The sequence below is a fragment of the Erinaceus europaeus genome, chromosome 11, assembly GCF_950295315.1.
Source record: "Erinaceus europaeus chromosome 11, mEriEur2.1, whole genome shotgun sequence".
Lineage (NCBI taxonomy): Eukaryota > Metazoa > Chordata > Mammalia > Eulipotyphla > Erinaceidae > Erinaceus > Erinaceus europaeus.
In genome coordinates, this window is record NC_080172.1 from 73,187,791 (window position 1) to 73,211,491 (window position 23,701).

At 37.6% G+C, this 23,701-nt stretch overlaps 1 protein-coding gene across 26 annotated transcripts in view; it reads right to left on the reverse strand.

The window, feature by feature from the left end:
* Positions 1 to 21,016: 21,016 nt before the first annotated feature.
* Positions 21,017 to 23,701, reverse strand: part of ZNF644 (zinc finger protein 644) — a 99,665-nt gene continuing 96,980 nt past the window's right edge. For all 26 annotated transcript variants that reach the window (XM_060202046.1, XM_007524665.2, XM_016188852.2 and 23 more), the window contains one exon: positions 21,017 to 22,710. In XM_060202046.1, the coding sequence (XP_060058029.1) occupies positions 22,518 to 22,710 (193 nt within the window). In that variant the 3' untranslated portion in view covers positions 21,017 to 22,517. The remainder of the gene's footprint in view (positions 22,711 to 23,701) is intronic.

The following is a 23,701-nucleotide window of genomic DNA, read 5'->3' on the forward strand; positions in this document are numbered from 1 at the left end:
TCTGTGGGGCAGTTAAGGTACTTGTCTGAGCTCACTAATCTATACTTTACTTCCTAGTTATGGCCAGGGCAAGATTAAAGCTCAGTTCCCTTTGCTACCTACTGTGTCAAAAGTATGACCATGACTGTGTTACCAGGTGAAGGATGTTTGACTTGGTAAAATTTCTCACGTTGAGATCAAAGTACAGATAATGTTATATATAATGAGATAACAAGGGAACAGCCTGTTAACAACACCAGAGGAGCTTCTGCCCCATGAATACTTATTTGCAACATGTTTAATCATATTTATTCACATTTGGCGCTTTGGCCCATTTACCTAGTCACTTAGTTTGTATATTCTCCAAGGTATGCATAGACATCTGAATTGGCTATAGGGCCAGTAGAATTCTTTTGTCCTAATCTTGCTCTGGGATACAAAACGGTATTTAGCAATAATTCTGGATGGTGCTTCCCTTCCTACTAAAGATAATCTCAACAGGAGATAGTTGGCTAGAGCTATTAGGCACGTGCTATAAAACCAGGGGGTAGCCCTTCCCCCAGACCTCCCACAGAGTGTGTCCAAGGTCTTGAAAATGGCCTTGCTCTGAGTCTCTTTGGATGGCAAACTGAAGTGCAAATCTGTGTTCTGACTTGTTCCCATGGCTGTCAGCATGTTTTCCTCTTGTCAGCAGCAATTGACTGGTCAGGCTCACCCCTGTACAGCAATTGTAACAGCTCATTGACAGACTAGTGACCCAGCTGGACCTGATAATGGAAAACTATTGATTTTTCTGGGCTCCACGAATCTAAAATGAATGACCGATGTAATGTCATCAATTGTCTCAGACTCTAGTAACCCAGGGGAAGAAAGTTTCAGGGATTGCTTATTTTCCCTGACTTTGGTGTTTCAATATCTTACTGATTATATGTGATAAAATTATTTGGGGTGGAGGTGGCTCTCCTTAAGTCACTCCTCATTAGTCCATCAGAGTTGCAATGCCCAGCCTAGAATGTTAAGCAAAATGATAGTTAGCATTGCCAATTACCCAAATTGGGACTTGACACCACTTAGGAAAGGCACTTTAAGAGAAAAAATACTTCAGATTTTTTTTTAATCTATCATAAAACAAGTTAACAGAAAAAAATTAGTTGGTAGAAAATCAAACTCCATAAGTTGGCTCTTAGTGAATCCTGATATGTGCTAAAACTATTAGCCCATGTCTACTTACCTTCACTAATTTGTTCTGTAGTGAAAAGAAAAGCTTGGAAGTCATGCAAAGGTACCTTGGTTGTACACTGGGGAAATCACCAGCTTGTTTCTTAAAACAGTTTGCTCCTTATTTGGTTATTTCAAAATTCTCAACTATTTCTAAGTGTTATTCAGAAATGGGAGCAGAGTAGTTTCTTACTGAGCCATATTAGTAATGGGCTGAAGTTAATTTTGTCCACTAGACAAGCCTGTTTAAGGACTGTGCTGAGTTAAGGCTAGAATGTCTGTTAATGGCCTCTGCTGAAAGGATTAAAAAAAAAAAAAAAAAGCAAGACTATTGATCTTGGCTGCCAACCTGATACATTTAGTTCACAGTCCACTTGTAGTGAGAACATAATCATCTTATGGTCCTGATCAAATTCAGACATCTTTAAAAGACAGTTCTGAGGGATAGACAAGTCAGGGAACACAGAAGTAACAGGGGTGCTTCCCCAGACATTCAAAGAGGACTAAGAAAGTAAGTCTGAGAGGAGCTGAAGAGAACAACCCCCAGAGGTGACAAGTCCAAGTGTGGCTGGATTCCTATTCACAGGATGCTGCAATCTTCACACTCTTTGTAATGGTCCCTTTATGGCCTTTGATTAGCTTCACGTATAAAAACACAGTGTCTCCAGTTTTCTAATGCTATCAAAATCAGTGCTGCTAACTGTTCAACCACCTACTGGTAAAGATACCCATGGTTGAGACCTGAAAGAAATTAAGTTAGACCTAAAAAAAAAATAAATAAAATCTACTGGCACTTGGACTCTAATAAACATAAGGCAAAGGGTATAATCTTGAAATTTCTGAAATATTAGATCACATCAACTTAGTTTTGTTCATATAGTTACCTCAGAAATTAAACTGTGAACTGATATGAGTCTGAAGATAGGCATATGCAATCCATTGATTGATTTTCCCCAAGTCTATTATAGACTGGAAAGTATTTCCTTTATTCTTCCACAGGAGTAGCTTTTTTTATGCCAAGTGCCAGTAGACTTTATTTTTTTTGGTCTAACAATTTCATAACCTGATTGTTACATCTAGAACTATAGGCTATATTGCCACCATTGAAGGAAAACCATAAAAGGAAAAACAACATGCTGAGATGACAGAAGAGAAATGTGGAAAAGTTGATGTTACTGAAATACTAGGTCGACCCTGGAACCACAAGATACTATACTCCCAGTTTAATTCAGGTATAATTGGTAAATAACATTGTATGAACATTGTATGAATTTTACACACACACACACATATACACATGTACATATATATGATTTCAACAAATTAGGTTAACTTCTGTCACCACAGTTATATTTTATTTTCTTGTGATGAGAACTTTTAAAAAGATTTTAAATATTTATTTATTCCCTTTTGTTGCCCTTGTTGTTTTATTGTTGTTGTTATTAATGTCATCTTTGTTGGATAGGATAGAGAGAAATGGAGAGAGAAGGGGAAGACAGAGAGGAGGAGAGAAAGATAAGACACCTGCAGACCTGCTTTACTGCCTGTGAAGCGACTCCCCTGCAGGTGGGGAGCCAGGGGCTAGAATCCGGATCCTTACGTGGTCCTTAAGCTTTGTGCCACATGCGCTTAACCCTCTGTGCTACTGCCTGACTCCTGTGATGAGAACTTTTAAGCTTTACTCTATGGTTAGCTATAGTTGCTACCATGCTGTACACTACTGTCTCCTGAAATAATCCTCAAAGGATTGTTTAATTTGTATAAATAATAACAGATAAAATATGTTTTTAATTAAGATCCTAACAAGGCAAGAATGAAAGTGGGTAAAATTATGCATTAACCTCAAATACCTTAAAATTACTGTTGTGTGAATGCCAGAAGAATGAGCCCAAAAGTAACTTACTTACATACCTCATGAAAGTCCTATGACAATGAACAGATAAGCATTTTAAATTATTTTTTATTTTTTGATAGAGGCAGAGACATTAAGAGGGGAGGAGCAGAGAGAGAGAGAAAGAGAGAAAGAGAGACAGAGACCTGTAGCACTGCTTCAGAGTTTGTGAAGTTTCAAGACCAGAGGCTTGAACTAGGCTCATACATAATACTGTGTGTGTTCTACGGGGTTGCCACCACCTAGCCTCCAGCCCAGATAGATTTTTTTATTGATGTATTTATTAACGGGGGGGGGGGGAGCGAGCATCACTCCTGCACATTTGATGCTAGGAATCAAACTAAGGATCTTATTTTGGTGCCCTAGCCATTGCATCACTTGCTGGGCCACAAGAGATTGACATATTTATTGATAAAGATGTACAACACTAGGGTGGAGGAGATTGGATAATGATTATGCTAAAAGGGGCCAGGTAGTGGCGCACCTGGTTGAGCACAAGTGGGACAATGTGCAAGGTCCCAGGTTCTAGCCCTCTGTCCCCACATGTGGGGGAAGGCTTTGTGGGTGGTGAAACAGGGCAATGGGTGTCTCTCTGTCTCTTTCCCTCCCTGTCTCCCCCTTTCTTCTCAATTTCTATCTGTCTCTATGCAATAAATAAAGATAACAAAAAAATTAATGATTATGCAAAAAGACTTTCATGACTAAGGGTTAGAAATCTCAGGTTCAATACCCCATACCACCATAAATCATACCTGAAGCAGTGCTCTCTGGTTAGATAAAAATGTATAGCACAAATGGAAATACCTTATGATCCAGGAATTCCACCACTGATTTGAAGGGGTATATGCACCCCCATGTTTATAACAGCTTTATTCACAATAGCAAAAACTCAGAAACAACCAAAATGCCCTTCAACAGATGACTGGATAAAAACCCACAACGACCTTGGGTCCATGTTCCCAGAGGGATAGAGAATGGGAAAGCTATCAGCGGAGGGGATGGGCTATGGAGATTGGGTGGTGGGAATTGTGTGGAGTTGTACCCCTCCTATCCTATGAACAAGTACAGAATGGTTTCACTCATATGTGGAGTACAGAGAATTGAGTATATGAGTGTGGAAAAAAATGTCAACCTATATCTAAGACTGAAAGAACTATAGTGGTTATCTATGGGGTGGATGGGGATGGGAATATAGACCTTTGGTGATGGGAGTGGTGAAAAATTAGAAAAAAATTAAAATGAATTTTTTAAAAAAGCACAGCACTAGTTATGTGGAGTGTGACCTTTCTGGACTTAAGGGCATTATATGAAGTGAAGAAGTCATACAGAGAAAGATAAGTACTTATATGATCTCACTTATATGTGACATCAAACACCAAAATCATATAAACAAAGAAGCTGATGGCTACCAGAGCCAGGCAGAAGGGGAAACTGGAGGGAAATGGGTAAGACTGGTTATGAGGTATATTCTACTTTGTATCAATCTTTCTCTCCCTCTCTATGTCTCCTTCCCCTTTCAGTTTACCCGTCCTATCAAATAAAATAGAAAAAAAAAGTGGGGGGTGGCCACTGGGAGCAGTAAATTTGTAGTTCTGTCATCGAGCCCCAGCAATAACCCTGGTGGCAATAAAGAATGGAAATATCTTCCATCCCAGCAATGGAAGATATAACTAATTCTCAAGGGTATATATACTTACAGCTGCACCATTCACGATAGCCAAAATATGGGGTCAACAAAATAGCTCACTTAATGTGTGGCTTTGTCATGTGCTGGACACAGGTTAGAGTTTAGCTTCCACAACATTGAAGGAAACTCTGGTGTTGTGACCTGCCTCTCACTCTGTGAGAAAAAAAAAAGCCAAAATATGCAATCAACATAAATGACCACGGATATATGACTGGATAAAGAAGTTAAAGAAGTAATGAGATGGGGAGTTGGGCTGTAGCGCAGCGGGTTAAGCACAGGTGGCACAAAGCACAAGGACCGGCATAAGGATCCCGGTTCGAACCCCGGCTCCCCACCTGCAGGGGAGTCGCTTCACAGGCGGTGAAGCAGGTCTGCAGGTGTCTATCTTTCTCTCCTCCTCTCTGTCTTCCCCTCCTCTCTCCATTTCTCTCTGTCCTATCCAACAATGACAACAACAATAATAACTACAACAATAAAACAACAAGGGCAACAAAAGGGAATAAATAAATAAAATATTTAAAAAATTTAAAAAAATTTTTAAAAAAAGTTATGAGATACCTAATCAATGGAATGTTACTCAGCTACAAAAAAAAAAGACATTGTATTGGATGGAACTGAAAGTGCTTTACCTAAATGAAATAAGAAAGAATGAAAGGCAACTTCTAGGTGGCCTTTCTCAAACGCGGACTATGAATAGCTAAAGCAAAGAACTTGTAAAGAAATTGTAACTAAATTGTCTCCAACTCTGAAAACTATGGTAGTCATCATGGGAATGGGGTAGAGGTAGAGGCAAGAGGTGAAGTAGCATAAGAACTTAAGTGGTGGGTACAATAAGTTGTGCACATACATATATATAGGTATACAATTATTCTCTTGAAATTGGCTGATTTTGTAAACCAATTCTGAACCTATAGTAATTTTAAATGTTATTTCTAGATATGAAAAAAAAATCTCACCCACCAGCAGGGGGTCGTTTTACAAGTGGTGAAGCTGGTCTGCAGGTGTCTATCTTTTTCTCCTTTATCTGTCTTCCCTTCCTCTCTCCATTCTCTCTGTCCTATCCAACAACAATGACATCAATAACAACAATAATAACCACAACAACAATAAAAAAAGGGGGGGGGAATCTCATATGCTTTAGTAGTTTCCTACACAGCCTTATTCCTGGCAACCACTTAGCTACTATCTGTCTATGGATTTGTCTATTCTTAATGTTCTATATATGCAGTCATACACTATTTATCCTCTTGTGTCTGATTTCTTTCACTAGAATAATTTTTCCTTTAAAAAAAAGAATAATTCTGTGGTCCAGGAGGTGGCGCAGTAGCTAAGGCACTAGACTCTCAAGCATGAGATCCTGAGTTCAATCCCCGGCAGCACATGTACCAGAGTGATGTTTTTTTTTTTTTTTTTTTTCTCTCTCTCTCCTATCTTTCTCATTAATAAATAAATAAAATCTTAAAAAAAGAATAATTCTTTCTTTCAAAGGAAATACCAAGGTTTTCTGAAGTGGCTGCACAACTCCACTAGTAAAACAAATACTCGTTTCTCCACTTGCTTGCAAACAGATCCTTGTCCTCTCCCACCCCCATGAATTGATCTGACAGTGACTTAGAAAACTGTGCATAATCTAAAAGTACAATCTCACACCTCTTAAAGATGTCTGTTTACATATCAGGCCCACTACCAAAGTATTAATATATCTTCATTACAGTCTACTGAAATTCCTCAACCCTTTCAAACAACTTTTCCCTTTGGTAATTCCACTTCTATAAGAGTCTGTCTATTCCCTTTGTGATATATATTGGGTAGGATCATCAGTTATTACAATTACACATAAGGTTCTTGTTCCTTTGGTGAAAGTAGGGTTTGAAAGTCCCCTACTAGTATTGTGTTGTTTTTAATAATAGTCTTTGTTTTTGAGGTAACCTTGATTATCAAGGAATAAATGATGCAGAAATTCAGCTCATCTCAGCATGTTTTACCCTACCATCACCCACACCAGAACACTAATATCCCTCCACTGGGATCCTTCACCCATTAAACTTCACTCTCCCTCAACCCCAGACCCTTTTGTTAACATCAATTCCAGTCTGAGTCCTTGGGCTTTGCCTGTTTTCTGACCCCAAATGGGTGAGGTTAGTCTATATTTTCTTTTATTTTTTAATAGTTTTATTTTTTGAGATAACCTCGGTTTACAAGCCCCCAGATTTTGAAGTAGTTTTTGCCACAAGGTACTTTATCCTGTCACCACCCTTGTAAAATACTGATATACCTCCACTGAAGTTCATGGGACTACTTCTTCCCCTATAGCTCCCACCTCCAACCCTTTATGTGCCTGAGTTTTGCTATTGAGTCCATGCTCTCCTTTGGGTATTACTTATGTTTCCCCTCTATGGGCCGGGCCATTTTATATTTCATTTATGGGATTCCTTTTTGGTATCTTATACCTCTGCTTTAGAGACAATGAATCCCTTCAGTTGTTGCTTATTTGCAAAGCATTGTGTCTCCTTCATACTTGATACCTTAACAGATACTTCCTGCCAGTCCTTTTTAGCTTTCAGTTTCTGTTAAGAAATCAGCTGATGGAAAGGCATTTCCTGTATAAATAACTGTTTCTGACATTCTTCAGCAAAATCTATCTTTGATCTTTGTTACTGTTCATGTGTCTTGGTAATTGATTTTTCTTGGATTCCTTCAAGCCTCCTGAATCTGGGGAGCCAACACTTCTTTAATTTAGGGGGAGATTGTTAAATTTCATCAAATATTAATTCTGACTTTTTCTCTAGAACTGTTCCTTCTCTTACCCTAATTGTATGAATGTTGTTCTTTCCTTTTTCCTGCTTTTGCACTGTTGTGGGCACAAAGCTGTAGTAAGACTGTAGTGTCTTACTACAGCTATTTGGCTGTCTGTTCAACTGATTAAAATTTTCTGTCTTATGGGTCTCTTCCCCGTTATAGCTTAGGATCATAGGATGCACAGAAAGGTGGCAGGACTAAGAGCAAGTTCAAAAGGTTAGGAGTAGGGCAGTGGGGTACAGAGCAAGGCTGATATGTATCTTTCATGAGTCTGAATTTCACTGACTGGATGCTGAGCTTTTGCCCTTTTTTTGTGACATCATCTTTAAGACCCAAGTCTTTCTATGTGGGGGTTTCCATGCTGTAGCTTTGTGGTTGTTGCTAAGGGAAACAGATCCTGCTAGGTCGCCTATTTTAAATTAAAATCAAGCAAAATTTTTTTCCTTTCAATTTATCTTTATTTATTTATTGGATAGAAGCAGCCAGAAATCAAGAGGGAAGGGGGGATAGAGAGGGAGACAGAGACACCTGCAAGACTGCTTCACCACTCAACAAAGTTTTCTCCATGCCAGTGGGGACTGGGGGCTCGAACCTGGGTCCTTGTATATTGTAACAAATGAATTCAACCAGGTGCGCCACCGGCAGGCCCCTGCAAGCAAATCTTAAAATGCACTATAAGAGCCTCCATTATGAATGACTATACTGTACCAGTGCTATCATGGAGTATATGGATCAAACCTGGGTTGTATGCACAGCAAAGCAGACACCCTCCTATGTGAATTACTGTCTCATTGGCATCTATTTTCACCTTAATATTGTCCTTTCATGCAAAAGCTCTTATTTTCAGTGGCCTACTTTTTTCATTTGCTTACACTACACTTTCATATTTAATAACACTTGCCATATTGATCAGTAACAGATCACAAATGTTTGTAGTTATATCTAGGCTCTCTATTCACCTTCACTGTTCAATATACCTGTTTTTATGTGAATACTTTTTAATTACTATGGATTGATAATATTTTGGGAGTATAATACTAATTCAGTTCTTCTCACTAAAGACTACTTTGGGTATTCTAGGTCTTTTATGGTTCAAAAATAGTTTTACTCAATGATTACTTCTACGTTGTCTATTTACAGGCATGTGTCCTTGAGTCTATTTTTTAGAACTCGATATCTGGTAGGGGGAGATAAATATAACTCAACTTCATGTATATGGTTCCAGTGGTTTTCTTTTCCCAGTCTATATAGCCACTGTCTTTTTGATTAGGAAGTTAAATTTATAGTTGAAGTGATCATTGATAGAAGGTTTAATTTTGTCATTTTATAATCACTTTTTCCCTGATTTCCCTTGTTATTCTATTTATCAACGTTTGCAGTTTCTAAGGGTATTAGTTATAAGGGACCAAGGAGAGAGAAATCAGAAATACCATACTACCAGATCTGCCCTCAGCACTGTTACTCCCATGTGGTGCTAGATCCCGGACTGTGCACATGGGAAGGCTGGCAGCCTTTTCTTCCTGCCCTTTTCCATTCCTGATTTTAGTTATTAGACTATCCTTTATCTTTAAATGCTTCTAATGGGACTTACGGAATTTGTGAAAGGTGATTTTTTCACTATCATTTTCACTGTAATCAATTTTTAAAAATTATTGGACAGGACAGAGATTGAGAGAGGAGGGAGAGACAGAGAGGGAGAAAGATATGACACCTGCAGACCTGCTTCACCACTTGTGCAGGTGGTCACTGTAATCACTCTTTAGTGATTTCTAGAATATATGGACCAACAGCTATGCTAAATCCAGCTGATAGTTAGTTAATATAAACCACCAAGCATTAGTAAGTGTCCAGTATACCTACCACTAAACAATGCTAGTTGGCACAAATAAGAAGCAGGATAAATGTGTACCCAATGGGCCCTGCTCAAGTTGTATTTCTATAACTATTAGCCTATCGGAAAAGTCATAATTGTTTTCTATATTTCCTTATAAAAGTGTGTCATTACTTTAATGACAACCCAATAAAACCTTATTTTACCAGTCAATCAAATTAACATCTATTTCTACATATAATTTACATCTGGGCATGTTAAAAGCATCTGAAATCTTTATTATCACACTCTAAGTATTCACTAATTAATAGTATGACTAATATAGATTATAATTATAGTCACTACTACATATTAGGTAGCAGATATATTCATCCTACATGATTAAAACTTTGTACCCTTAGAACAAGTTTTTCCTGTACTCACCTCTGACAGTCATTGTTCTAGTCTTTGCTTCTACTTATTCAATTTGTTAAGACTCATGCATCCTGACATGTCACTGAATACATTTGTCTTCCAGGCTCATACATATTGTTGCCAATGGCAGGATTTTTTTTTAATGACTGAATAAGGCATTATATAATTTTCTTTATTATTCAGTCATCTTTTGAGTTTAAAAACTTTTATATTATTTTTACATGTTGGGTATTGTGACTAATGTTGCAACAAGCATGAATACAAGTATCGTTTTTTTCCCCTCCACGGTTATTGCTGGGGCTCAGTGAATCCTCTGCTACCAGAGGCTATCCCCCCCCTTTTGTTGCTCTAGTTGCTTTTTCACCGTTGTTGTGGTTATTATTATTGTTGTTGCTGATGTCGTTGTTGGACAGGACAGAAAGAAATGGAGATAGGAGGTGAAGACAGAGGCGGAGAAAGACAGATACCTGCAAACCTGCTTCACTGCTTGTGAATCGACCCCCCCCCCCCCCGCAGGTGGTGAGCCTGTGGCTAGAACCGGGATCCTTACTCTGGTCCTTGTGCTTTGCAGCATGTGTGCTTAACCTGCTGCACTACCGCCCAACCCCCACAAATATTGTCTTAACAGGAGTATGGGTCAACCTGCCAATGTTTATGTCCAGTAAAGAAGTAATTACAGAAGCCAGAACTCCCACCTTCTGCACCCAAAAGAGAATTTTGGTCTGTACTCCCAGTGGGGAAGAAATGATAAGGGAAGATGACCAGAGGGTTCTGAATTCCAACTCATTAGGACCCAGAGAGTGAAGAAGAAAAAAGGATGGGCATTCGGAAGCAGCAATAGGTACAGGTGTGGCTTAGAAAGGAAGAAAAGGCAGGACCATTAGAAAACAAATGGGCAATTATGTATAAATATTTAGTTATAGAAATAATAGTCAACCCATATCTGCAACCTTGGAAGAACTACTGTAGCTTCCAATGAAGGGAATGGGGATACAGAACTCTGGTAGTATGAACAGTGTGGAATTACATCCATTGTCTTATAATTTGTCACTATGGTGGTTATGGATGGGAGGGTGAGGCAGAGAACTCTGGTGGTGGATGAAATGTGAAACTACACCCTGTAATCTTACAATCTTGTAAACCACTATTAATAACAAATAAAAATGGCTTATTAAGAAAAGACTTTGTGAGACCTATGGTGTTTATCATGGAGGTTCTGAGTGGAACAGAAGACGGCCACAAAACTTTGATGGCAGTTGTGGAAATATGGATTCCACCTCACCTGGGAGAATTTTCTACGTCAACAAAACAAGCCTAAAATCATAGCTTAAGGTACAAGCTAAAGAAGTCAAAATCTTAGATGTTTTCTTTAGTACTCATTTGCCACACTGTCCAGGAAGTTGTGCCAAGACAGCAACACCAATCTCCCCTCTCCCCCAATTCTCTGCTCAAACTACAGTGTTTGGGGCTTAGACTACCTAACCACAAAGTTTTTTTTTTTCTTTAGTTCTGTATTTTAACATGTAAAGAACAATATCTCATTTTTACTTTATTATGTCCAAGTTCTGTACACCACTGTTGCACATCTCCCCATTCCCAAGAATGAATTTTCAAAGCAAATCCAGTTGACATCTTAATTTAAGCTCAATTAAATTTTTTTTAATGATGACCTTGGCAAAGTAAACATTATCTGTAAGTGTTTATTGGTTTACCCACATGGCCGCTGTTTTTAACAATCTCTATAATATAGTTCATAGCATTTAAAATTAGGTTCACATTCAGCCTTTTTTATAAGGATAAATTTAAGTATAAGCAAATTTAGTGCATCCCACTGGGTTATAAGTCACTCAGGGAGATGGGCTCTGTGAGTTGGGGCCAGATGGTATATGCAGAGATCTTTTGCTAGAATACATCTCTACAGACAATGGTGTCATATTAGACTTGGTGACCAGGCTGACACTGAATGCAATTTAGTCATGGTATTTAAATCACATTAAGCCTCTCTTTTACTTATGGCTCTCCTTGTGATTTTGGCTGACTTTATGTCCAGTTGCTAGCCTCCGTGTGGCGATACGATGTGCTATCAGTTTTGCCTTCATCTTTGCCAAAATGAATTCTAAGGCACTGAGCTATGAAAGTCCCTGGAAAAAGCTAAACTATAGTTAAGCATGAACTTAACTAAAAATGACAATTTACTCTGTACACTGTTCTGTATGCTATTTTTCAATTTCTTGATACTGTTCAGGCACTTAATTAGTGTAAATCCCAGAATCTTATAGGTAGAATGGCAAGGGAACATCATGATAGTGATACTAAAAACAGTATAAATTCAGGGTTTATGTCTAGCTAGTGTAAGGAATAAACCAGGCCTAACAATCAAGTTGTAATACCTGGTTGATTACTCTTTCTGACTCCCAATTTCCTTCTATTAATAATAACTAAGCTTGATATGAGCCTGAATTATTGTCATCATCATCATCTCCTCACTACGTTCACTAAGTTATATCCTATTTAGAACTACAGTGATAAATGTTGCAGGCACTATTTTTGTTTTATTATAGATTTAATACTGATTTACAAGATTATACGGTAATTAAGTTTGTGAGCAACTCTCTGTCCTGATTCTGCTTTCTTGCTCTACTCTCAGTTCTGACACCATCCTCTCAGACAGCATTTCAGTCCACTCCCATGTCAAGCTCAAAGATTATTAAGACATAGGACCCTAGGAATATTCCTAAAATCAACTTCCTAGTTTCCTTCTACCCTAAGATTCCTACTTTATAGTTTCTGTTTATCTTTTTAAAATTATATTTACTGAATAGAGATAGCCAGAAGTTGGGAGAAAATGGGAGACTGGTGACCAGGTGGTGGCATACCTGGTTGAGTGCACTCATTACAGTGCGCAAAGCCCCTATTTCTCCCAGTCCTGAAACCTCTAGGGTGAGGCTCACTTTCCTGCATGCTTCTCCCAATTCATCCCAATTGATACTGGAATCTGCTGACCCCAACCCAATTAATGCAACCAGTACCACCTCGACATGGTTCACTTTGGACTGCATCCAGACACCTCACGTGTGGAATGTCAACCCACCAGTTTCATTACTCTGGTGAAACCTTTCCTAGCTCACAGGACTCCTTAATTCCATTTCCGGTGGTACATTTCTTAACCTCAAAACCTAGATATAGACCAGGTCCCATGAGATAGGGCATATGTATATGTATCCAGAAGTTGGGGGAAAACATATACACCTTAAAGCAAAAGTGCACAGTAGTTTGGAGTGAGTCAATAAATGTAGCAGGCAAGCAGAAAGACCTAAAAAGACACCATAAAGTACCTAATCAAATAGTTTCTACTTAGACCTAGATAATCTCCTCACCTACCTTTTATTGCACATCCCTCAATCACTGCAAAGCTAACCTTGTCAGACAAAGTAAGGACTACAAAAGCTGAATAAGGGAAAGAAACTGACATACTTTAATTAATCACTATCAGGCCATTCCATCACCTAGGGCCCTAGTCAGGGAGCCCTAGGATTCCCACACAGACATGATGGGCCTAGACCACTAACAGACCCCTCTCAACATTGCGACTGGTCATTTCCATCAGGAACAACATAATGGACTCCTCTGTGGGCCCCTATCAGACCTGGCCCTCAATGTGGATCATCAATGGTAGGGAATTTTTCATTCTACAAAGGGAGGTTGGATAGTATACTCTACCTATCACCTGAGGAAGATGGGTCCTGATACTGGCACAGCCTGGAATGTTCCTAGCTGTGATTACAGAATGTGAGACCTCCAGGGATGCAGAAATTACATAGGCTCCTGCACTGAATATGGGCCCCAGTTCAAATCAATGGGTTTACAGCTACTTTCTTCCCTGATCCAGCTTTCTAGTCCTTTTTCCAACTATGACACCATTCCCTCAGAGAGTAACTTAGGTTACCTGCATATTAGATGTCAGGCACAGGCAAAAACTAGTAGGGTCATGGGCCCCTTGGAATATACCTAAAATAGCCCTATTAGCTTTCTCCAAAATGGAGACCCAAATCTTCATCCACAATATCCAGGCCTTTAGGTTTGATTAGTCAACAATCTTCTCTGCTTTCTATCTTAATGCTTTTTTAGTCACCAGGTTCCATATGCTACCATGATGCCAACTGGACTTCCCAGGACAGAACCCCACCAATGAGTCCTGGAACCTTGCTTCCCCAGAGCTCTGCCCCACTAGGGAAAGAGAGGCTGGGAGTATGGATAAACCTGTCAATGCCCATGTTCAGGGGGAAGCAATTACAGAAGCCAGACCTTCCACCTTCTGCACCCTATAATGACCCTGGGTCCATGCTCACAGAGGGCTGAAGAATAGGAAAGCTATCAGGGGAGGGGATGGGATATGAAGTTCTGGTGGTTGGAACTGTGTGGCATTGTACCCCTCTTATCCTATGGTCTTGTTAGTGTTTTCGTTTTTTTAATTTATTTCCTTTTGTTGCCCTTGTTGTTTTATTGTTGTAGTTATTGTTGTTGTCATCCTTGTTTGATAGGACAGAGAGAAGTGGAGAGAGGAGGGGAAGACAGAGAGGGCGAGAGAAAGACAGACACCTGCAGACCTGCTTCACCACCTGTGAAGTGACTCCCCTGCAAGTGGGGAGCCAGGGGATCCTTACACCAGCCCTTGCACTTTGTACCACATGTGCTTAACCTGCTGCGCTACCACCACCTGACTCCCCTAGTGTTTTCATTTTATAAGTAAAAATTAAAAAAAAAAAGATGTACAAATGAGAATCAACATTCACTTCTGACCAACTTAAAATCTTAATAAATTATATGAGGTACTGAGTATTAAGGTGAATTCAATGTTTTACACATTCATTAAAAAGTCAACTTTTTATGAAGTAATTAGAAACAATGTATTTATTTTTTAAATATTTATTTATTCCCCTTTTTTGCCCTTGTCTTATTGTTGTAGTTATTATTGATGTTGTCGTTGTTGGATAGGACAGAGAAATGGAGAGAGGAGGGGGAGACAGAGAAGGGAAGAGAAAGGTAGATACCTGCAGACCTAACTTCACGGCTTGTGAAGTGACTCCCCTGCAGGTGGGGAGCTGGGGGCTTGAACCATAAATAATATATTTAATGTGTGAATGTAGTTTAAAATTTGAAGCCTTAGTTTGATTTGCAAATGAAACTAAACAGTAACATTTTTGCTAAAGTTTTCCAAACTTCCCAGTAGAAGAATGAAATTTCAGGGGCTGGCTGACTTTAGGACTCACGCGGCGATTTCACCATGAAGGCTGATTTTTTGTTGTTATTATTATTATTCATAGAATGAGAAAGGGAGGGAGAAAGAAAAACTATGGCAGTAGAGCTTTCTCTGGTGTCAGAGCACACATCTCTCAGGCGGTGCCAGAGTTCGAACCTGACTCACATGGCAAGGCATGCATTCTTCCCAGTGAGCAGTTATGTCACCCAAAGAGGAAAATTTCAACTTGTTCAGAAAATGCAAAGCAATGTGCACTACCAATTTTCTCTGCCACATAATAGATTGTTGGGATTTTTTAAAATTGGAATTTGTCTAGAATTTTACTCTAAAACACAAAGCACTTGACAGTTGATAAGAGAGACACAAATATGCATAAGTATTCTTTTACCCTTTTTGGAAGTGCAGAGGGTCAGAGCCTCATCTGATATTTGACAAGTGCAATGTAGCTCCCTGAAGAATGTACAAATACACAGCTGGCAAAAACACACAATTCTTAAAATTTACATAGTATAGGGACACTCACTATATTGAACAACAAACATAAAATCAGAGTTGGTTTATCTTAAATGTACCAACTAATATACTTAATCCTTGTTTTTACTTATCACCTAAAGATGAATAGATACATTTTTTAATATTAAATAAGCAAAGCATTTAAAAAAAATACACATTGGTGACTAATCATTCTTGTCCACTTTGAAAAAGTTACTATTTTACATGATCATCCTGAGTAATAATGTGGATATTCATATATAAAATCTCAAATGTATAAGCAAAATCCAAGATTTCTTTTGGAAAATATTTTATTATTAACAAGGAAGGGAGGAAAAGGGAAGAAGAAGGAGGAGAGCAGAGGGGAGAGAAGGAGAGAAGAGCCAGAGCAACATTCTGGTACAGCAAAACTGAAGACTCAACTCAAGACTTCAGCAGCCACCATGCCGCATGCACCTCCCAGGCAGCAATATTCCACTTTCTGATCCATTATCTTAACTATTAAAATTTTATCCCAAAGAAACAGTTTTAAAAACCAGTTTAGTTGAAGAATGCCCATTAAACATATTCTTGATCTTAGCAAAACCATAAAGATAACACAAAATGGAGGAGTAAGTAATGTGTGAATAATGGAACATTATGTTAAAAGTTGTTTTTTTTTTTTTAATTTTATTTATTAATGAGAAAGATAGGAGGAGAGAGAAAGAACCAGACATCAGTCTGGTATATGTGCTGCTGGGGCTTGAACTCAGGACCTCATGCTTGAGAGTTCAGTGCTTTATCCACTGAGCCGTTTCCCAGACCACATGTTAAAAGTTTTTAAGGGTATTTGTGACATGAAAATGCTTGTGGACCTACTGCTAAGGAAATCAAAAGGGTTGGGGGTTTGGTGGTTGCTCATCCAACAGGCTCCCAATCTGCAGACAGCAAGTTCCACAAATGATAAATCAGTGGTACAGGTGTCTTTCTTCCCTCTGTCTATTCTTTTTCCAGAGCACTGCTTAGCTCTGATCTATGGTGGTGAGGGGAACTGAACCTGGGGCTTGAGTTTGCTTGCATAACCATTAAGACATCTCCCTGGCCTTCTCTCTTTCTCCCTCTCTGTCAAAAACTAAAAAAAAGCAAAGGAAAAGAAAGTGGTTGCCACAAATGGTGATTCATGGAGATAACAAGTCCCTGTGGCAACCCTAGTAACAAAATATTGAAGAGAGGGACAGAGACGAAAGTTAAAAGGGTCAATTTCCACAAAGTGTGATCATACAGAACTTCCTATAAGAAAACAAGGTTATATGGGTAATATGGTGACTTTTTAATGTGAAGGAATATATTCTTTTTCTTGTCTAGAATTTTTATAACAAGGGAGTATAACCCCAGTAATATATTAGATTATCTAGTCTTTGTGCATCTTAACTTCTGAAATAATACATAATATGTAACAAGCATAAGTTTATACTTTATAAGTTTTATTATTATTTACCTAACAATTGAAAAGTATTATTTATAATAATCATGAAAAAATCAAGATTGTGCCTACGTCTATAGTGTAGGACTGAGGACTAAGAAAGTAATGTTATTGGCTACTGGTACAAGTTCAGAACAACATGACTGAGGTTGAAACTAAGAAAACAAATTCTTTTTGTTGAAACAAATAGTAGGGGTGACTACTTATTTCAGTTCTTGGTCTGAAGTATCATTGATGCTGACTGGCATTAGCCATATCCATTAACTAACTAACTGATGTGATAAAAAATATTTGGGAGCCAGGTGGTGGCACATCCTAAGTGCACAAGGGCCAGGGTTTGAGCTCTAGTTCCTCACCTGCAGGGAGGCAAGATGAGTGATGAAGGAGGTTTGTAGGTGTTTTTTTCCTCTCTCCCTCCCCTCTCAAGTTCTATCTCCCTATCAGGAGGGGAAAAAAAAAAGTTGCTAGGAGCAGTGGATTTGTTATGCTGGCAAAGATCCAGGGATAATCCTGGTGGCAAATTAAATAAATAAAATATTAGGTTTCTCAGGATCTTGACACCCTGTTGGTAAAACCCATGGAACAATGTCTTTTGTATGTTAATGTGATGGCTGGCAGTTGTGGGGTCCCCTGATAAGATTCAGGAAGTCACCAGAAAGACCAAGGCGTGATTAGTAGGTTGGAATTTTTACCCAGCTAACCTTCAGGGATGGGGAATAGCTAGAGACTGAACTAATCACCAATGGCTAATGATTTTATAAATGATACCTATGTAATAAAACCTTCATAATAAATCACTAAAGGGAGCTGGTGAACACATCAAGGTGCTAAGAGGATGACAGCAGAGGGCAAAGAAGTTCTATGCCACCCCTTCCCCACGTTTTACATTCTTAAAGCCCTTTCTTATGGCTGTACCCAAGTTATGGCTTTTATAATAATTACAAATGTAAATAACTATTTTCCAGAGTACCATGAGGTATTCTAGCAAATTATCAAACCCAGAGAGGTGGTTGTGGAAATCCCAAACTTGTTATCTGTTGGTTAGAGGAACTGACTAACTAACTAATTAACTAACTGTTGGTTAGTTAAAACTGGTGATGCTACCATGATGCCAACCAGACTTCCCTGGGTAGACAACCTCACCAATGTGTCCTGGAGTTCTGCCTCCCCAGAGTCCTACCCCACTAGGGAAAGAGAGAGACAGGCTGTGAGTATGGATCCATCTGTCAACGCCCATATTCAGCAGAGAGTAATTATAGAAGCCAGACCTTCCACCCTCTGTACCCCATAATGACCCTGGGTTCATACTCCCAGAAGGATAAAGAATAAGAAAGCTTTCAAGGGAAGAGATGGAATACAGAGTTCTGATAGTGCAAACTGTGTGGAACTGTACCCCTCTTATCCTATGGTCTTGTCAATATTTACATTTTATAAAAAAAAAGAGAGAGAAAAGAAAAAGAAAAGATAAAACTGGCATCTGAAGTGTGTTACGTCCAGGTAATTAATGTTAGTATGGAATTACTGGACACACAGTTGGTGTCTGGATAATCAAAGTAATCCCTGTTGGTCTTAGAAAAATGCACCAAATCTAGTTTTCAAACATTATTCTTATAAATCTAACACTCAAATTTAACTTTACCTTGGGAGAATAGGTCCCATCAAAAGTAATTAAGACTAGAGAAATGTTAGCAATTTATTAGGAATGGTGACGTTAACACAGGTGAATTTCTCTATTTTCTTTTTTCAGTTTATGAATAATTTTAAAATAAGCATACGTTACAATTTCATAATTAGGAATAATAAAAACTATCTTTTGAACTAATTTTTTATTAACTACTTCTTTTTATATTGATTTATTTATTCCCTTTTGTTGCCCTTGTTTTATTGTTATAGTTATTATTGTTGTTGTTATTGATGTCTTTCTGCTGGCTAGGACAAAGAGAAATGGAGAGAGGAGGGAAAGACAGAGAGGAGAGAGAAAGATAGACACCTGCAGACCTGCTTCACCGCTTGTGAAGCGACTCCCTTGTAGGTAGGGAGCTGGGGGCTCAAACCGGGATCCTTATCTGGTCCTTGCACTCTGCGCCACCTGCGGACTCCCTGAACTAATTTGTTTAAATGCCACATTACCTAAGAAATTCTGTGTGTCCTTAAGAAAAATGAATCTACTAAACAACTACTGATAAATTATCACCCAACTCACAGTTAAATATGTGAAATCTAAAACAGAAACATCGAGTTGTGCCATGGTTGTGAAAAATAATACTACTGGATAAGCTACTATTTTTGTCTTGATACTACCAAATAAATCATAATCTTTAATCAGAGCTAAAATATCAATGGAAGCCTCTAATATAAAAGATCAGATAATACAGGTAAAGATATAGAAAATTTCTATAATACTGAATATATTAAATCAGACCATATTTTGATGTGAAAAGCTATCATGTAGAGAGTATTTTATAATTTTCTTCTAGTGGAAGGTAAATTAAAATGTGTTATTATTATTTTTTTAGTTTCCAATTAAATAAACTTTGCTTCCTAAAGAATTCTTCAAACTTTGAACCTAAATTTCATTACTTATTACTTTAAAAAAGTTCTCATGTGACTGTGAAGTGACACAGTAGCTAGAGTATGGGATCTAAAAGTATGAGGTTGTGAGTTTGATCCACAGCATTACATATGCCACAGTGATGCTCTAATTCTCTCTTTTTCTCATGCAAAGTAAACATTAAAAAATATTTTTAAATTCACCTTTTCAGGAATAATAATAATTAGCTTATAATAGTAAATCTAAATTATTGTTTTGATAATTATATGTAGAGAGCAAAATTACTGTTTTATATATAATTTAACATAAAAATTTAAATCTATGCTTCCTAGGGACCAGAAAATAGCCCACTCTGTAGAGAGCACACTTGTCATGCATAAGACCCTGTGTGAGTTCCCAGAAACCACACAGGAGTGCCCTGCAAAGGAGAAACTTCAGGAGTGGGGAGGCAGTGCTATGGTGTTTCTCTTCCTGCTCTCTTACTCTTCACCCTCTCTGACTTTCACCTTCAATTCACAGGAGAAAAAAAAAGCAGTCCACTGGGATCAGTGGGGTCATGAACACAGCCTCAGTAAAAGCTTTCCAGCATGGGAAAAAAATTAAGAAGTAAACCTAGACGTGCTAAAGGAGCTTGTGTTGAATTTTAACTATATTCCTGCACATTGATAACTGGCCTTACAAGGTAAAGTCACAGAACTATAAAAATTAGAGCTAAGTTTCATCCTTAGACTTATTGATTCTATAGGTGGAACTTAGGAAACAAGGAAGGGAAAGCATAAGGCAAAACTTGTGAAGAGTATTACACCAAATGGAGTATTACTGGGTGTAGAGTATTACACCAAATGGAGGAAGGGGTGGGAAGGGCTGGTGAGGGCATTGGGCATTTTGTTACAAAAGGACATAAGCTGGCAGTGAGTGTCTTGTAGACATCTATCACCAGGAGATGAGAAACTGTACTCGTGTCAATAACTATACTGTGAGCTAGTACCCCCTCAATAAATTGATTTAAAAAAATTAGAGCCAACAACTCCACTTGCAATTTAGTATACCTTACAATTTAAAATATATTCACACATAACTATAGGGGATGAGGGGGACAGCATAATGGTTATGCAAAGTGACTTTCATACCCGAGGCACCAAAGGCCCCAGGTTCACTCACTCTCTAACCACCACCATAAGCCAGAGCTAAGCAGTGCTATGGTAATAAACTAATAAATAAACAATTAATAAAATGTTCAACAAGACATTACTAGTATACAGACCTAGCATATTACCAGTCAAAGGTAAAAAATTGACATTTTTATCTAGTCTCATTACTATAGAAAAGCTACATTCTACGAGTAAAGTATCCTTTTAGGCATAAGCAATTTAAATCATAAACACAAACTCAAGTGAGAAAAATAAAAAATGTTCCACAGAAAGACATTAAATTTTTCTTTAATTCTTTTTTATTTAGAGATTTTCTGGTAAGGAGATATACCATAGGAAAGCAATTTCACTGGCAGTGAGGTATGTATATACTCTACCAAAATACTCCTTATTTTAACTGTTTTTAGCTTTATTTACATAAGAAGAAAATTATCAATGCATATCCTGTTTCAACTATAGTATTATCCATACTACATGAAGTAAAATGAAATGGTGCTTGCATACAAAAACTTATTTGTAAAGGAATCTGATTTTAGGTTAAAAGAAGTAATTTGCTTTTGGAAAAAAGTTTAAAAGAAGAAGCACAATTTATCATAACCAAGACATCTGCACCATAGTTTCCATTCCTCACAGCACATTTATTTCAGTAATTCCATTAAATCGGTTCTTAGCATGAGCATAGTGTTACACGATTTTTGTACATATAATCACATCCAAAACAAGTTCTAAAATTTAAATTGTAAACATTCTCATCATATGTAGAAATATTTCAATTGGTGTATTAGGTTTTGCTAACTGATCAAATTTGGAAGAGAATATAAATGAGAAAGTCTATTCTAAATTGTGTAGTGAGCATTGTTTATACATTTCTACAATGTTAAATAAAGTTAAGAGTTAAACCTGTCCTGTACGCATGTCAAATTTTAGGTAATACATTAAAAAGAAATCTGTTAACAAAAGGATGCCTTCCAATAAAGAACATTAGATTTTTTTTTTAAATCTATTATGATACAAAAATGTAAAGGGTAAATAGCATCTTTGTTGACAAAGTAGGAGGTAGCATGGATGCACCACTTTATTGTCTGAGAAATGCAACTGGAGTAAAGAATATTTCCTTACCACAAATAATTTCCAGGACTATGTACATTATTTCTTTTAGAAATACTTGTTTAAACAAATCTCCCTCCAATTTTTAGTATAAAAAAAACCGTTCTGTGTGATTTAAAAAAAACACTTACACATCTAGATAGAATAGTACTCTGCCCTATCTGAGTGAACAGTCTTGAACTATGAAGTACATGATATTTAATGCCCTAAATTGAGTAAATTTAGTTAGCAGTTCCAGGTATTGTACAAAACACTAAATACATAAAAACAAAATATAATATCTTATTTTTCAATGTAAGTCTTGTGGGGATTAAACAGAACCTTGATTCTGATAACACTGCAGAAAACATAATTTTCCAATAAGTCTGTCTTTAAAGTCCATGTGCAACAGCTTATGAATGACTGCTTACATGTACTGATCTTTTAGTGAATGAACACTCATTTCTATTGAGTGCCAAACTTAGCTAACCTGAAAAACACATAATCCATCCTATTATAAAATATATAGATTACTTACTGTTTGAAGTACTCTGATGTCACAGTAATTCACTTTTCCCCGTGTTCCTGCTTTAGTATTTATAAACGGATAATTTAATGTGGCTTTAAGAAAAAAAAAGACAAATAATTTTAAATTTACATCCAATTCAAATTTGCTATTTAAAAGGTTTCCTTGTTCTATGATGCTGCTTCTGCCATTAGTAGAGAAAATGAAGCTTCTGTAATGGAGGCAGGCTTTTTAAGTAGTGACGTTACTTCCACCATGCCAGCTCCAGTCCGTGGAAGATTAGCGTTTACAATGTGCCGCTGTAAGTGCTTAATCCAGTCTTCCTGAACAGACAATGGTCCACGAAAGACTAGGCCACAAAACCTATAGAAGAAGTTGATAACAGTTCTCAACACAACTATATTCCCTTTATTTAGGACCGATTTACATAAAATCTATAGATAAAGAATTTTACCAAATATTGTACAATATTTGAAGGCTTCTAAATAAAGTAGAAATGATTAGAACAATATCAAAACTGATAACTCACATATTTAACAACTCCAAGTATATTTATAGAGCTGGAAATATTACTAATTGGCAAAAAATGATTAAGATATTTTAAAACCAACACATTTTAATACATCTAAAATAACTGAAACTCCAGGGGCACCCGATTGAGTGCATATATTACAATGCAGAAGAACCCAGGTTCAAGCCCCTGCTCCTCATCTGCAGAGGAAGCTTCATTATGGTAAAGTAGTGCTTTACATGTCTCTTATCTCTCCTTCTCTGTGACCGCTTTTCCTTCTCAACTCGTCTGCCTTTATCAAAAATGAAAAACAAAATGATAAAATAACCATAATTCCAGTATTTTGCAAGTTTTGATCCTTTTCTGATTCAGAATCACTGCATGAGGGTAAATATGGAAAGCGATGTGAATGAGTTTATAAAATCATACCTAAAAGTACAAGTAGAGAAAAAAAAATTCCTAATAAGCAGAAAAATCAAGATCAACAAACCAACTTAGTAAGATACAACAATAAGCTACTTTTTAAGATATTTATTTTTCCATTTTGTTGCCCTTGTTTTATTGTTGTGATTATTATTGTTATTGATGTCGTCATTGTTAGATAGGACAGAGAGAAATGGAGAGAGAAGGGGAAGACAGAGAGGGAGGAGAGAAAGACAGACACCTGCAGACCTACTTCACCTCCTGTGAAGCAACTCCCCTGCAGGTGGGGAGCCAGGGGCTCAAACTGGGATCCTACACCGGTCCTTTGCTTTGCACCACGTGCGCTTAACCTGCTGTGCTACCACCAGACTTCCTCAAAAGCTACTTTTATAATCATAGTATCACAGAGGTTCTAGTAAA